At 40.8% G+C, this 17,427-nt stretch overlaps 1 protein-coding gene across 1 annotated transcript in view; it reads left to right on the top strand.

Annotated features, from left to right (window-relative positions):
* Window positions 1-13,142, top strand: part of bop1 (BOP1 ribosomal biogenesis factor) — a 78,102-nt gene extending 64,960 nt beyond the window's left edge. The window contains exons 10-16 of the mRNA XM_069195112.1: window positions 665-734; window positions 7,032-7,164; window positions 8,380-8,560; window positions 9,880-10,168; window positions 10,852-10,936; window positions 11,244-11,351; window positions 12,074-13,142. Coding sequence (XP_069051213.1) covers window positions 665-734; window positions 7,032-7,164; window positions 8,380-8,560; window positions 9,880-10,168; window positions 10,852-10,936; window positions 11,244-11,351; window positions 12,074-12,227 — 1,020 coding nt within the window. The 3' untranslated portion in view covers window positions 12,228-13,142. The remainder of the gene's footprint in view (window positions 1-664; window positions 735-7,031; window positions 7,165-8,379; window positions 8,561-9,879; window positions 10,169-10,851; window positions 10,937-11,243; window positions 11,352-12,073) is intronic.
* The last annotated feature ends 4,285 nt before the right edge of the window (window positions 13,143-17,427 follow it).

The following is a 17,427-nucleotide window of genomic DNA, read 5'->3' on the forward strand; positions in this document are numbered from 1 at the left end:
TAGGAATCCGGACATCACAGATTGAACTCTTGTTTGCTGCTCAAAAATCATTTGGTTTGTGTTAGTGAATTTGAGTGAATTCTCCCCATGGTGATGTAAACTTTTAAATGTGAAAGTGACTTCATCAGAGGGAATAATGTAAATTGAGAAATTCCATATGCAAGTTAAAGGTTGAATGATGTTACAAAATCTCAGTTGTCAGTCGCATCCAGTCAGCTCAGACTTCAGGATTTTCCTTTTTGTTAACCCTAATTAAAGAGCAAGAGTTAGTTTTGAAACCTATTTTATACTGCATTCTGTCTGGCTTGAGCGAGGGTCTATTTATATCCAAGAAAACATACAATCGTCTTGGTCCGGCAAGTAGACAAAGGGCCTTGAATCTTAAAAGAGATTGTTCTTGGTTGTTTAGCTTTCAGCTCCAGAGCAGAGCTGTTGATGGATTCCATGTGTAAAGACGGCAATCCTTTGATTAGAGCTTTTAAAATCTCCTGAAAATGGTTTCCCCTGTTAAATCGCGGTGGGCTAGGACACCTGCGAGCATCTTAGGTCCAGAAACTTGAGTGTTTCTCCCTCACACGATCGCTTTGTTTTAACAGAGCAATGAAACTTTTGCTAATGTCTTTGGCACCTTTTGCTGACTGTTTGTGACTTTTGCCTTTTCCAGGTCTACCGTGGGCATTCCAGCTTAGTCAGATGCATTAGCGTGTCCCCCAGTGGGCAGTGGTTGGTCTCGGGTGAGTGCCAAAGTTCCTCCTCTTTGATGTGGGGAAGGCTTCGCTGGGATTCTATTTTTAAAAGCTCAGAGCTCTTCGATAGATTATTTTTTGTGGTTTGTTGTAATTTAAGCAGTAGCTAACTGCCTGCTTATATCATCCCCACAGCACGAGCCATGATGTAATGTGTTTGGCTTTAAAACGGAGATTAATAGTAAAAAACAAGTGATTCGTCTTGAAAGAATAGAGGAAAGGAGCAGAGGCATTGTGGGTAAAATAACTTGCTGGCACACTTTAAATATAAAAAAAATAACCTAAAAGATGTAATATTCTCTGTCCCCCTTGCCCCTAATTGAAGGCTCCTTGGTCTTTTTTAATAGTTTTTGGCAGCCTAATCTTACTGTGAACCACATCAGGAAACAATATGAAAACCCTTAATGCAGGTTGTAAATGTTCAAATGGTTTGCAAAATAACCCTTGAGGCTTTGGCTTTAAAAGTTAACGCAAATGGCTGACCTACGTTGCAGTGTCCCTGCACTGCCACCTCAGTATGTGTGCAGCTGACACCAGCATCTCCTGTTAAAGCAGTGGCCATATACGTAAGAAAACTGGGGTGATCATAAAAAACACAATTTTAGGCGAGAATGAAAACCTGTGTGTCAGCGTATGAGCTGTAAAGGCGCGTGTAAAGATTACTTCTCTGCTGACAGGTAAAAAGAAGGTAGAGATAACAGTTTCATCTGTGGAGCCTTTTTTATCACAAAGTCTTTGTTAGCCAACCTGATTTGGACTAGCCAGCTGTGTCTCTGTGGGTGGCTATGAACCCTTCAAGCTCACATGGGGGAAGAATGAGGGAGTCCAGACAGACTCCTCCAGCGTTGCCACCTTTGAGCTGCTCATATTTATTGTTGTAGTCTTCTTATTTATTGTTATTGTCATCCTGTAAAGCGCTTTGAGAAGCCACCTTTAAAGGCGCTATATAAAATAAAGTTTATTATTATTATTTTTAACACATACCTTACTGGAGGTTAAACGCTAGCCTGAGGAAAGATCTGAACATTAATCGCAGTCAATCCCTGGCAGCGCTCAGCCAATTATGAGCTGCCACTTGGGGAATCCCAGTCATGGTTGGCTAGTGATATGACAGGAACTAGAACCCATGACACCTGGATCATGAAACCCAACCTGCACTTGGGCAAGTGCAGGTTTTGTCAATCAGAAGCCTTCCGTTTCATCTTTCTTTTTACTTTTCTGCATGGGATCATAGAAAAATGGTTACATGAATGTAAATTAACCAAGCCTTGCAATGCAAGGCGTGAATGAAGTAGCATGAGCACAGCTGGTGTGTGTCAGTAGAGGCGAAACAGCCCTTAAATGATCTTTTCATTCATAGCCTTCAATTGTTTGTATGACGGGAGTGAGAAATAATGATTTTCAGTACTTTCAGGGAAGGCCTTATGAGACAATTTATACCTGGTCTCTGCCTCAAGATTTGTGATGCTTGAAAGACCTTAAACTTCAAGGGTAGTTTAACAAAAAAGGACAAAATTACTCCTAGGTTTAAGTGATCCATGCTAAGATTCGCGTCTGAATAAGCCAGGCCAATGCTATGCAGAGTAACATCTGTAGAGTTGAAAAATGCTAAATATTAAAACTTCTTTAAAATAGTGTACTCACTAAAAACCTAAGTGTCAACTGCTGTTCGTACGGTAAAAAATAGGAATTACAACATGCATATACTTAAAAGGGGTTTAGAGAGTGTAGGAGAATTATAAGTAATATGTCAATTATATTTTGATTGGATAGGCAGAGTTTTTGTCGGGCACACTGTATATGAAGGCTAACAGTATCGACATCCTGCACTGCACCTGTTGTAATTTGGTCCATTTTGTGTTTTCATAAGACGTAAACCCCTCATCACTCAAGAGATAACTAATTTTTCAATCTTTTGTTTGTCTCCTCCTGCCTTTCGTGAAGGACAAGTCTTAGCTTCTGTTGTGTTGTTTTTTTTTCCATCATTCAGTTAAATTAACCTTTTTCTGCTTTCCTGCTATAGGAGACTAGTATTAGATGAAGTGCTTTTCTCAGTGTTTAGAAAAGCTGAAGTAAATCTTCAGGTGTTGAGATCAATTGAGGCCATCACTTGAAAACTTATTTCATTGTGAAAGAATTGTTAAATAGAATATGAGAATAAAGGACATGGTTGAGATCACAACTAAAGTTTACACTCACTGAATCTTGAAGCTTTAGAGAACCAGGGGAATACTCAGTCTAAAGCTATGTAGAACCTTGGTCAAGCTTTTCCAAAAAAGTGAAGTATAAGATATATTTTTAAGCTTTTGGAAATGTGGCTAAACAGATTTAAATTTAGTGTTTGGGTTACGATCTAAAAATGCCCAGCAAAAACAGGAAGGTGGTTGATGTTGCCCAAACTGAAGTATCATATGGGAAACATACAAACAATTGAAGGCTGTGAATACAGCAGCAAACCTTTTGAGGAGATGGCCTCAATTTAGAGGCAATACCCTCCATAACAAAGGACTTCATAAACCCTAAAACAAAAACCACTACAGTCATGGCCGGTCTTTGTCTTTCTATAAAATCTATTAGTGTTGTAATAAAACATTCTTTCCCATAGTAAAAAAGTACTGTTGACAGCCCCGGAGGATTTTTTTTTTATTTCCAAAACTATACCCTCATAAATTTAGCCCCCCCCCCAAACACCACCACCATTTATTGTCCTATGGAGGGACATTTTTAAATTGTCCTAACCATGAAGGACCACTGTACTGTATATCTCTGCCCTTCTCTGCTGGCCTCCCAGGACTCCTGAAGTCCACCTTTGACTCACTTGCCAAATCGAAAACGTTGGGAGGTTTCCATCGCATGTAAGGAAGAAGCCTTTCACAAGACAAAACATTGCCTTGAATAGTTTTTCTGGCCTGCATTTGTTGGAAGTGGGTAGGAGTTCTATTTCAATGGGATATTTAAATGAAGATGAATGTCCAGTATACTTCCAGAGGCAGAATTGTATGTTGGAATTCACTAAGGTGTTAACCAAGATAAGAAGTGACATCAAGCAATTTGTGTGCGGTTTGTGCCCAATGATTATATTAGTTAATAGGATGAATGGTTTCTTTTTAAGTTGCCTTAAAATATTAAGTTTCAGCAAAATATCTCTGAAAACATTGTGTCCATATTACTACTTGTGTATGTAACAGGGCCACATCATTAAAATCAGAATCCCTAAATAGTGGAAATCTTCATATCTGTAACATGAATGCCATGACCGTTATATGACATATACAATGATTAGATTGATAATTAGATAATTCGATGGCAGGTGGCTGTGTGCGCATTACACTTTCGTTTTGATGTTTTATCAGTTATCTTTCTATGCAGATTGCTTATTTTAATACGCCAGAGATATAATTAGCATTTCATCTTTTTCTGTTTACCTAAGTCCGAGTCGTGCTGCTCTTCTCAAGCTGTAATCCTGGTGAGCGTTGCTTTCTTTCCTGGATATGAGCCAGGATGGTTTTCAGGAGCTGAAAATCATTACACTGTGTTCGTGAAAGACTGTAAAACAGAGAAGGCAAAACTGAAAATAAACAGTGGAAAAAAATCTTTACAACACAAAAACCACAGCACAGTTGATGAAAGACCGTAAATTTGTTGTTTTTTTTTCTTTAATTCAAAAATGTTTTCATACTTTCCAAAGTCTAAGCACTAAATTTGTCAGAAAGCTGTTAGGCTCAGATTTTTTAAGGGGAGTGTGGCGGGGGCCTTGAGTCTTGACCATATCAGACACATGTATTTAGCTACATTTGCTCTGTAACTGCCTGCTTTTCCAACCAAGCATCTTTTAATTGAGCCTTATTGGCAATTCCCTGTGTATTTCCACTGCATTTCAATTGCTTACCACAAATATACATGCCAGACAGGATTTTTTAACCACCAACAGGACATAACCTTATGAGCAGTTCCTCTTTCTATATCTGTAGTGAAAGCACTTAATACTTAAAAAGTGATTATGGTTTTCAAGTTATTATACTCCACCCTCAAGCTTGCTTGTACAAGAAAACCAAGCTTTACTTGTTTTTTTTTATTAGGCATACAGGTATAAAAATAATTTTACTACCGCTTTAGCACTAAAAAAATAGTCTAGTCGATTTCAGAGGTAGAGTTTGACCGTGGTTCATAGCAAGCAGTAAAACCTTATTATAGAAGGAGGTTTTGGATATACCGCGGTTAATCATATCCCCAAGACAGATGTAATTTATTTTTCTGCAGGCAAAGTCTGTAGTCCACTGTGAGTGTGTTAAATATATTGTTCTCTAGCTTTGTTGATTTTTAAAATGTTCAGTTTAATTGTGGCACTGTCCACAGAAGCAGAGTGACAACACCTTTTTAGCTGACATAACAGGAATGCACCAAGACTGTATCTATTAATCAAGATCGTTCTTATACCTGCACAATCCCCAGTGACTCAGAAACTACTTGAAGGCTACAGAACCCATTAAATTGAAAACGGAAGTTGCAAAGATGGGTATACCTTCCAAATTCTTCTTCTTGTAGCTTCATTAATATATTAACAGTGTCGTAATAATGACTACAAAATGAAATCTTCAAGATTTATTATAACAGTTAAACGCGGCGAATCAAAAGCCAGTTCATCTCTTACTGGATTTGCCAAAGTAATAAACACTTGGAAGACAGAAGAAAAATTACATTCATTCATTAAGTTGCATGTGATGTCCCCTGTGGTGTTCTGAGTTGAAGAAGCACCAGGTGAATAGCAAAGTAGTTAGAACATCAGACTGATAGTGGACACCTTCGTTCATTCCATCTATTCAGTATTAAGAATTGCTCTGTCCCGCAAAATAAATTATATTTAGGAATCCATGTCTTTTACGTCGTTATGTACTCATCTAAAAAGAGAAAGAGTGGTTCCAAAATTTCGTATCGCTTATGACACAGGTAGATTATGATGCAGGTGCTGAAGTTGTCCCCCAGCACGTACATTCTCTCGTGATTGCTCCTGGAAGACGATGGCTCTTGGAAGAATATCTGGGAAGAATCCAAGCTCTTTGAGACCCAAAGACAGCAGAAGAAGGAAGCCAAGCTGGAGAGTCAAATGGAGCTTGTCTGGGTTTTTGCACCTTGACTGGGTTGCCCACAAGAAGTTGCAAATAAAGAGAATATCCTTGTGATAACTAGAAAAAAATGACAAAACATTATATCATGTCCACAGCTTAGTCAGGTTTTATATCCCTAAAAGGCATAAACAGCACTGTTCTTTGGGAGACCTGTAGTACTTTGCATTTTGGATCAGTAACATTTTTGTCAACATAATGTAGTCTGTGTTGGGGAGCAAAGGAAGTAGCCTTATGTAGAATAGTTTCATATATTTGGTTATGCTGTGACTATCTGTGCACATGGACATGTTAGATAATGCAGTCTTCCTTAATTCAATAGAAACATATGCTGAAAGTCTAGATATCTCTTAGATAGGAAGCATAAATCTGATTTGATTCCATTATTTGAAGCAGAAAATAGTGACGTTTCCAAGCGGGAGCCTGTATAAACTCACTACATCCTGCCTAGTCTATCAAAGAAAGTCTGGCCTGATAAATAACCATTGCGGTCCCAGTACCTTTGGTAATTTGGAAGACCTCAATGTTTCCTAATGTAGTGTTTTGTGAAATTATATCCTGTCTTTATTCAGGACCAGATTTGGCAAACATAGTAATGAGGTGTGCGGTATAAACACTGGATTAAGAAATTACCCAACATACAACTGAATTTGGCTTCACTCTAGGTTATGTAGGACTGTTTCATTACTCTTCCATGCATTGGGGCTCAAAGCCTGAAGAGGTCTTTCATCCCTTTTCAGTTCCCCCTTCAGTCCATGGTGGAGCGCTAATAGAAAGCAGATCAAGTCCATAAACATTTCCCTTTCGTTCTCTCCTCATCTGCCTCAGGAGAAATGCAGCACTTTTCGTATCGCTTTCTAGGGCTTTACCAAAAAATTATCGGCATCTTAAATGTGTGGTTTCCAAAAGGTTCGTTTTTCAAGCAAATGTAAGTGACAGAGTTGCATTGCTCAGTGGTAGTGGAAGTCTGGGTGAGGTCGCAGCTAAGTATACAAAAGTACTCAAGAGCGCTCTCAGTAAGCCGCCTTCTATAGTTCATGGAAGCGATGTTACTCTTTGCTTGCTTGCTTCCCCTTGTTTCACGCAGCCACTGTAGTGTTTTTTTTAAAAGGGTTCTCCGATTCTGACTAACCTCTCCACCCTCGCCCCACCTTGTACTCAGGCTCCGACGACTGCACGGTGCGGTTCTGGGAGGTCAGCACGGCCCGCTGCATGAAGACACTTGAAGTGGAAGGAGCAGTCAAGAGCGTGGCCTGGAACCCTAACCCAGCCATCTGCCTCGTAGCGCTCAGTCTGTAAGGCTTCTTGCTCTGTCTTGTAGCGAACCTTTTCTCCGTCGAAGTGAAAGCAGCTGAAATTGATATGAAATGAACTTCAATTCCTAATATTGATTATTGTTGATAGTGATTTGATAAAAGTGTTCACTTGTTCATGCCCGAGCATGTGTTAAGATTTCTAGAGGACTAATTGGCCCTGACTACCTCTGTTGGTAGAGCATGAGACTCGTAATCTCAGGGTAGTAGGCTCGTGTCCCACGTCGGGCACCAGGTTGGGCACAAGGCTAACAACCCTGTCCAATAAGAAAACAATGTTATGAAAACAGGAACAGGATGTTGCTGCGCCTATGTGCCTGAAGGCGTAACGGGCAAACAGTAAGTAAGTGAGACGACTAATTAGAAATGTTCAGAGGCGCATTTCTGCCATAAAGAAAAATAAAGATCCTGAGTTATCTTGTAATTGTGAGATACCAACCATCGATTCAGTGTATGAATAACCTGTTACATTGTGCTACGACAGCACCTACAAGCTGCCAATAGCTTTTAAATAATTCATTTAAACGTTTTCTGTAGGTTTAGTGTTCCTAACAATGTGCAATGCAGCAAAATGCGTGTGGACTTTCTTCCCCCTCGGGTTTATTCATGATGACATTACAGTTTGTACCTCACGTAAACACTGTCTTAACCATGAGGACACTCACACGTATCCTCAAGCAAGAACAGGTGTGCCCTAAAATGGTTTCCACCACTTAAAACAGAAAGTCAGGTCATGGTATTGTAGGTATTGTATGACAGTTGGGCTATTGTGATCACATAAAGTACACAATTACTATCTCATAATTACGAGATACAGGATTTTTTTTGGACAGCAGCAATGCTCTTCCGTAGAAATGCACTAACTACTTAATGTTTTCTAGCTTTTACAGAATACTGAAATCCAGTTTGTCTCTACATTCCTTTTTGCTACTACATGCTTTGACACTTTATTTCCATGAATATCATTAGCATAAGTATAATGTATAATAACATAAGGAAACCTATAAAATGTTAGGTAAATACATATTAACGTAACAAAATACATTTGCTTTATTTTTTAAAGTATGAAATTTTATTAGTCCACAGCATATCTGTATTATCATTTCATTTCTATGCTGAGGCTTTAGAATGATGCAGAACGTTTTATTCATTGTGGAAACCATATGACAAAGTCCTTTCCTGCCGCTGGTTTTGCAGTGGGCAAAAGGTGGTGGTGGTGAATCCCGGCCTGGGAGACCGACTGGTTTCCAGTGCCACCGACCAGCTCATCTCGTCCTACGAGGAGCAGGAGGAGCAGAAGCCACAGCCTGTGCAGTGGATCGTCCCAGAAGGCAAGGACTTTGAGAAAGGACTGCGCCTCATCATCAGCCATCCCAAGGTACCACAGTGGGTTAAAGGACATATTGGGGACTTAACCTTCCTCACAGTATGTGAGGCCCTAGATTAACAAGGCTGTTCTGAGGCTGGACTTTGCTTCAGCAGTGAATCACAACCCAGTTCCCGTCCAGCATTGTGGATGACAACTCTGTTACACTCGGAGTTATCACCTCGAAGGGTTTTGTTTCCCTTAGGGGGTGTAATTTCAGTGGGGGATCAAGGTTTGTGTGCATGGCTGTGTGACGAAATCCTTCCAAAGAACCTGTAGCTTCTCACATGATTTGTAGTGCGGGAAACTGTAAGGTTTCTGGCACTATGCAGGCAGATTAGGGTATTTTTTTCCTATGGAAAAAAATGTTTTAAAAGCCACTAGTGTTTGAATTAAGGCGCAAGGAAAAAATATAGTTGACATGAAATATGAGCCAATGGAGATCCTGGAAGTAATAATAATAGAAAATTGTCCTCGAACTTTTTTCCTGGTCTGTAACCAGCTGGAAGGACCGTTGGTTGATAAGCTAGGTTACTGATAAATTAAATCTGAAGAAAAAGATGTTACATTTTCTTTTAATAAATCTGTCTTCTGTGATTTTTACTATGCAGAAATAGAATTTCAGTTGAAAAAAATCCACATTAGGAAAATACAGTATGTTTTGCAGTTTAACATCAGGCTTTGCACGTTTGTGGGACTTGGTGGTTCTGTTTTCAACTAATGTGCAATATGGTAATACAACACTGGATTGAACGACATGTTCTGATTCTATAGCCAACAGCTTTATTACCCTATAACTCAAAATTGGGAGCCCACTGAAGCTCAGCAGGTGTGAGCCTGGTCAGTACCTGGATGGGAGACCTCCTGGGAAAAACTAAGGTTGCTGCTGGAAGAGGTGTTAGTGGAACCTGTAGGGGGCGCTCACCCTACGGTCTGTGTGGATCCCGATGACCTAGTATAGAGATGGGGACACACTATACTGTTAAAAACGCACCGTCCTTAGAATAACTTGTAAAACTGAGGTCCTATTTCTCCGTGGTCATTAAAAATCCCAGGGCACTTCTCGAAAACGTGTCCTGGCCAAACGTCCCATTGGCCTCCTAATAATCCCCACCTATGAACTGGCTTCATCACTCTGCTCTTCTCTCCACTGAGAGTGGTGTGTGGTGACTATGCGGCACACTATGGCTGCCGTCTCATCATCCAGGTGGGCGCTACAAACTGGTCCACATTACCTGTAAATGGCTTTGAGTGGAGTGTCCTGCAAAGTGCTATATAAGTCTGTATAAGTCGCTGCTTAACCCCTGTGTGTGCCTTTTCTACCCGGGCAGTCTGTGAAGCAGGTGACATGGCACGGGAAGGGTGACTACTTGGCCTCCGTGCTGCCGGACAACGGCAACATGCAGGTGCTCATCCACCAGCTGACCAAGCGCCGCAGCCAGAACCCCTTCCGGAAGAGCAAGGGCCTGGTGCAGTGCGTGTCCTTCCACCCCATCCGGCCGTACTTCTTCGTGGCCACCCAGCGCTACGTGCGCGTCTACAACCTCATCAAGCAGGAGCTCACCAAGAAGCTCATGGCCAACTGCAAGTGGATTTCCAGCATGGCCATTCACCCTGCAGGTCTGCAGAACTCCGCGTTTGTTCCTTGTTGTGGGGGAAAGGGGCCAGACAGTGGCAGAATACTGCTGCAAAGTAGATAGAGCCAACGGTTTGCCTGCTGTGTAAGCACTAACATTAACCAAAACTAAGATTTGACATTATGTGAAAAAATAGCACTCGTCGGTGGCACAGTGGGGCATGAGTTAGCAGTGCTGCCTTGCAACGCTGTGGCCCTGGGTTCGATTCCAAACCTGGGGTGCTACCTGCGTGGGTATTGTATGTTCTTCCTGTGTTGACGTGAGTTTCCACGGGGGGGGTTCAGATTTCCTTCCACAGTCCAAAGACATGCATGGCAGGTTAATTGGCTTCTGGGAAAATTGGCCCTAGTGTGAACGTGTGTCCGTGTCTCTGCAGTGGACTCGTGTCCTGTCCAGGGTGTACCCTGCTTTGCGCCCATTACTTGTTGGGATAGGCTCCAGCTCCCCCGCAACCCTGAATTGGATGAAGCTGTTAGAAAATAGACGGATGGGATCGGAATTTCTGGAACTGTCAGCTTATGGATTCCTCCAGTGGTTTGTGTGTGTTTAGAAGCCTCATAGAAGCAACAGATAAAGCTGGAGGACTACTGTTGTTTGCATGCCTTCGATAAGTACGTCTGCGTACTTATGGTATGTCCAGAGTGACCAACATGGAGATTGTTGCAGGTGATAATGTGATCTGCGGAAGCTACGACAGCCGGCTAGTGTGGTTCGATTTGGATCTCTCTACAAAACCTTACAAAGTTCTCCGGTGAGTAAGCACCCCACGTTAAAATGAAAACTGGATTACGTCTATTTATTGTTTCATTAAATCAGTGATGTAACATACTCTATGTGACCAGACAGCAGAGTACAGCTTTAGTTTAAATATCTTGCCTTTTTTTAATTAAATACTTTCCTCGGTTCTTTTCTTGATCCTTGGTGGTCAAGGTACGTCCGTGTGAAAAAATGTTGCCAGAAAGCACTTAATATTTACCCTGGATAATGATTTTTTAAAAATAAGCGGTGATTGTTTTTGTGCATTATCATCATTCTGATACCGTGTTTGAATATCTTAGGCATCATAAGAAGGCTCTCCGAGGTGTGGCATACCACAAGCACTACCCACTGTTAGCTTCTGCCTCCGACGATGGCAGTGTTATAGTCTGCCATGGCATGGTCTACAAGTAAGTCAGACTTTCCTATTTCCTCACTCCTCTGTTCTCACCTTATCATCGAGCAAAGCCTATCATTAAGATGCTGGCATTTGGATTGTAGTCAAGAGTCCAGAGGTCCCAAGTACTTGAGACTTCACAAAAGTGCCAGTTAGGAGTACAAGTTTGTCTGTGTTCCCAGGATACACCGAGCGAGACGCAACTTGCTGAGTACTGTGAGGGATGTGTAGGCTTGTCTTGTCTTGACACCCTTCCAGTTGATGCTGATTCTCCTGTCAGATCATGTCAGATATCATGACCCAAGCAAGCCTGCACCGCATGAAAAGTGTCAGTGGGCTCTAGAAGTGAATGTTTCCATCAGATAGCACAATCCTCCTGTAACTGCAGCTCATCAAAGGAGACTAAGAGCTGATCTGGTGAGAAACATTGAGATAGAAACTCAGTAGCACTTTTACAGCTTAATTTATCATCAAATTATAACAATCCGTAATGTACTTTTTCCATCTCGTATATGTGCGAGTCTCACAATCCTTTCTGCTTTCTGCCGTGTACATGTTTGCATGAGAAACCACAAACCTGCTGTTCCTATTGTAAGAGAAGGTATTCCATTTTGCTCGATATTATTATATTTCATGAGCTGCTGATCAAAATCGAACAAAGTCTTTTCTGCACAGACACTATTGTTCCTTTGTGCCTCACAATGCCTGAACCCATTGTGTCTGCCTTGTCTCTAGTGACCTGCTCCAGAACCCACTGATTGTTCCAGTCAAGGTCTTGAAGGGCCATGAGATCTCCCATGATCTGGGCGTCCTGGATGTGACTTTCCACCCCACCCAGCCCTGGGTCTTCTCCTCCGGAGCTGATACCACGATCCGACTCTTCACATAGAGCAGCTGCAGGCACAGGTGTACTGAGTTTTATGGGTGCTTAATGGCTGCACCTGTGAAGAATATTTATGCGCTGGCTTCTTCTGTTATTGTCAGCCAGGAACTCTGCAGAGATGAGCTAACTCAGAAATTGTATGAGGAAGATACAGTATGGATCCTTACTTTTCTGCAAAATTTACAACCAGAAAAGCAAACTATAGAACTCTGTAACCTAAAACCAGTATCCTATTATTTTCTGAAAGTGTCAAGAATATGATTAGGGAAGATATTAACCTTCTGTGGAGAAAATAATGTAATATCTCTACACGGTACTGTTGAAAGTGTCATTCTACAGTTTCCACAGGTTTTATCAGGACCATATATATATAAATTCATACCTCAAAAATTTGACCCTTGTGATTTGTTCAAGTTTTCTATCTAAAAAAAGTTCAGAGCCAAGAGCTCAAAAAGCTGAGAAAGACACCAGGCTGTACCATTTCTTCTGTAAGTCTTGTTAAACTTAGAGGAGGGGGGCATGTTTAGTTTTCATGCAGCACCCCGGTCTTGACTGGATGGGGAAGGCTACTTTGCTGAAATATGCAGCAACCTAACAGTGCACGTGACATGTCAAATTTGACAGAGTTACTAGGCTGCCAGCGAGAGGTAATTTGTGCATAGTGAACTGTGCCAATGGAAACATCTGAAAAGACCGACCAAAGCAGAACTGGGTTTAAAGTGCTGTGATGTAAACTAATTGATCGTGCAAGGTCTCCATTCATTATAACAGACAGCTCTTTAGGGAATATTTGCGTTGATGTAAGTGATATTCAATTGATGACACATTGCTTTTATTTGCTGTATGTGTAAAACCTCTTTTTCTTATAAAAACCTGTTGAGAACCATGACTTTTTAATTAAAAACTTGCTCATGAGAACTACCTGAAGTTTGGAGGTTTTTATGTCTCATGTCCTTGTGCACAGATACTGAATTATGAACTCATGAATAGTAAATTCAGCAAGTGGATTTGTGACCGAGAACAGTAAATGTTTACACAGTTGTGAGAATCTTGATAGAGCTACCCCACCATGTAGAAGCTGATGTTCAGCACCTTCTCTAAGAAATCTGCTTCAGTCAGCACTTAGTCTACATAGACAAAATGCCCTTTATTCTAAATTTACTACTTCAGACTTAGTAGTGAAACAAGAACACAGAATCAAAATTGGAAATTACCAATAGGAAATACTCACAACTTTTTTTGTAAAGAAGTATATTCAAAAGATTTCCCAGCAAAGTGTGTGAAAATTGATTCACTTTACTGTCTAATAAGGAAGCTTATTAGCAGTACGGAGAAAAAAGTTGCATTTATACAAGAAAATTATTACATTTAAATGCAATAGTTTGAGAACACTGTTGCCTACTATTTTAACATCTTGCATTATATATGCAATGATAGTCATGTGCAAAGTAGGCATTGACTTTAACCACAGAATAATACTCGCACTCCTTTTTTTGGGGGAAAAAATAATGTAAAGGAGCACATGTAGTGCCTTTTGTGTATATGAAATTGAGTATAGTGTCAGTGAGCATTCCTGGGTTAAACACATGCCTTTGTTGCCATGTCTGTGACAAGTAGAAATGACACAGCTTTCCAAACTATATTATATATATACTATATTATATATATATATTATATATAATATATATTATTCTTGAACGTGAAACTGCAGGGACATACTGTACATATATTTGCCTACGTGTTAAACATTGAACAGAATACAATCACGATGACTTGACAGTCAGACTTACAGCTGCTGTTGGCTTACTGTTACTGTTACTGACGCTATTCTACTGTTGTTAGTCAGTGCTACTTTGCATGGGCCAATATTATTGCATATGTAATTCAAGATATTAATATAGCAGGCCGCATTGTTTACAAATTAACGCCTTTAAACGCAATAATTTTCTCAATTAAACGCAATAATTCTCTTGTAGAGATGCAATACTATCTCTTATAAACGCAATTTTTTTTTTCCCTCAGTGGTGGTAATAAGCTACCATAGAGGAGCAATGACATAGCCAAATACCCTCCTCTCCTTTGAAACCTTTCTCAGCTGTACACAGTTGTGGTCGGTCAGAACTCAAGCGTGAAAGAGTTACAGATCAGCCCATAAACACTCAACGTTTACGGAATTGAGTGCACTGGAAAAACAGATTGAAAGTGATAAGCGCTTAATGTGATGATTAAATAAATAGTACTGCCTGGCTGAGTTTGGCACTATACTGTACAGAGCTTGGATAGGTCCGGCTGGACAGTAAGGAAAAAAGGCTGGGGTGTGTCAGTCCAGGGAGGGGTCAGCTCACTGGACCTCGGTTGGAGAAGGGAAGGTGGCACAGCACAGCGCCAGCCGAAAGCGAACCTGTCCACCAAAGTCCGCAAACCGAAGTCGGGGAGCTGGGGCCGCCAGGGTGTCACACTCATCGGCTGCTGAAGAGGAGACCCCCGGGGCGGAGGCAGCTGAGCGGGCAGACTGAAGTGCAGGGGGGGGATGAGCCACCGAACCCCGCGGCTGTGCTTCGTCCAGGCAGTAGGCTTCACTTGCGGAAAGGTCCAACCTCCCAGGCCGGGCAGGGAACTCTGGTCATGGCGGTCCAGACAGAGGGCTTTGGGAACCAGTCAGTTCAAGGCACACGTCCTCAGGGGGGGGTCCCCTCACTGGCCAGGTCAGTCATGTGTATTAATAATAAGAACATCGGCCAGCACGAACTGTTCATATGTGACATCACAGCATGTACCAGACTCTGGAGGAACACGTGTGTCTGCAGATTTTCATTCCAGCTGTGCTTTTAACCATCTGAATCGGGTTGCTATTTTCTCAACTGTAGCAGACATTTTGATTCAGTTTGAGTTTTCAGTTTTGGATTAAAAATTCAATCACAAAATATGTATACATCATCTTTAATTCAACCAAATGACATATCGTTAGAAGGGTGTGAATAAGTTTGCAAGGCACTATACTTCATTACTGTTAATCAAACAGTAATTTCCCCCATTTCCATCTCGGTGCAATATCAGTAATGAAGTGCAGCTTTGTAACATAGTTGCAGAATTTTTTTGTCAGCACATTTTCCCTCTTGAAATGACCCAATTATCGAGTCTCTGTCTGGAATTAATACATAGTAATTAGAGGTTTACCCTACACTGATCTTTTGAATTTGCTTTAATAGTGCATGCTACAAATTGGGTGTCGTATCTTTTGACTGTAATATTATAGCTTGCTGCTGAGCTATTTACTTCGATTCTTTCCTCTTTCTCCACTTTAGGATTGCACTGTAGGGACCACTCCCAATTCAGTTTTTTTTGCAAAAGCTGGTTCAAAAATTATGGGAAGCCGGTACAGAACATTGGTCAGCGAGAACAGTTTATACGTAACATGACAGCATGTGTCAGACACAACAGTGTGTCTGCAGGTTTTCTTTCCAGCCTAACTTTGAATGAGGGTGCTGTTTTCTGAAGTGGATAGTTCGGTTTTAGGAGTTCTAGACACCTGAACACTGCGTGGATGCAGTTGGCAGGATTGGAATCGCTAGAACGCACGTTGCGAATCATGGGAAACTGCTCCAGGATCATCAGTGAAGTCGCCGGTTGCCTGGGTAGTGGAGTGTGGAGGGTTCATGGACATTTTTGTATTGCCAAGAAGTCATCACCTGTCCTGCTGGGGGGGTTGGGTTTTGTAATCCTGGAAGAAAACGCAAACTCGACGCAGATAGCACCCCATGTTCAGAATGAAACCCCGGACCCCAGCTTTGTGAGGCAGCAATGCTAAAAACTGCACCACTTTACTGCCCTATTTAAGAATATACGTGTTTTCCTAGGAGCCTTCAACTTTCCACACTTATGCTAGGAAAAGCTATTTGGAATGTCATCAGTAGAAACTGAGGCGGAGTGGTAGGTAATGTATGATTAATGACTATTCAAATCCTCAGTCTGTCAGAGAGCCTACAAGACTGCCTGAATTGATGTAGTAGTTTCAAGCAATCAAGACCGAGTGAGGGAAACAGAAATGAGAACCATTAAGGAACTGCGATCTTAATATGTTATGTTTGAAAGTCTATTTTAGTCAGTAAGTTCACAAGTTTATCATTTCAGGGAAGCAGGCTTTGGAGGAGTGAGACAAACTTTAAGAGAAGCAGAATGACATAGTATTGATATCAGCCCTGTGGGGAGTGAAGGGTAAGTTTAGTGTAATAAATCTATTAAGAAAAAATATAAGAACTTTACAAAATGACAGTTCCACTTAAAAAAACTAATCGTATAATGTATTGCTCTGGAAGCTAAAATAATTTCTAAAAGGTTTTTCATTATTACAAACAGTAAATTAACAGCAACAGATGAAATGACTTGAATTATTGAATTAAGTCTTCATTCAGGTGTCAAGTAAGAAATACCATGGCTTGGGCTGAGGAAGATCAAAGCCTTATATTAAATCATATTTAATAGAAGTCCTACAGTTACAAATAGCATTAGGGATTTAACAAATACCTTGGGCCTGTAGGTATTTTAATATGTCTACTTAAGAAAAGAAGATGCCGTGAATAAAACTCCTCGAACATGCATTCAAAACTGGTAAAACCCCTTAACTGGAAACTTACTAATGTAGTGTCCATTTTTTAACAACACCAAGGGACACATGCAGAACAAATGATACAGCATATTTAAATTTCCAGAAGGTCTTTGATAAAGTACCTGGTATGAAATTAATAATCGAATTGTTTGGCTTGAGAATTAATGGATAGAAAAGGTAAGGACAGAGTAATTCGTGGAATACTTCATGGATCTGTCTTCTGTCTGCAGCTCTTAACAATTTGTATCAGTGATGATATTGAACGAAAACCACAAAAATCATTGTTTCTCTGGAATTATTCCCAGAGAAAAAAAATATACATCTTCAGGTTTTAAGGAGTGCCCTATACTAAGAACTAAACATTTGACTAAGTATGTCAAACCTTCAAAGGTATTGACAAAGTAAACCCATTGGATTTCTTGTGAAAACCAATATTTCAACAGTGAAACATAAACCAGGAGTCCCTAGTGGAAACTACATGGAAGTGAGTGGAAAATAGAGGGCTGTGGGGATCTGGATCAAGCAACCCAGCCATATTGTTGAAGCCCATACACTGGATTCCTTCAAGAAACAGCTGGATGAGATCTATGAAGCAACTGA

The sequence above is a fragment of the Lepisosteus oculatus genome, chromosome 10 (assembly GCF_040954835.1).
Source record: "Lepisosteus oculatus isolate fLepOcu1 chromosome 10, fLepOcu1.hap2, whole genome shotgun sequence".
NCBI lineage: Eukaryota > Metazoa > Chordata > Actinopteri > Semionotiformes > Lepisosteidae > Lepisosteus > Lepisosteus oculatus.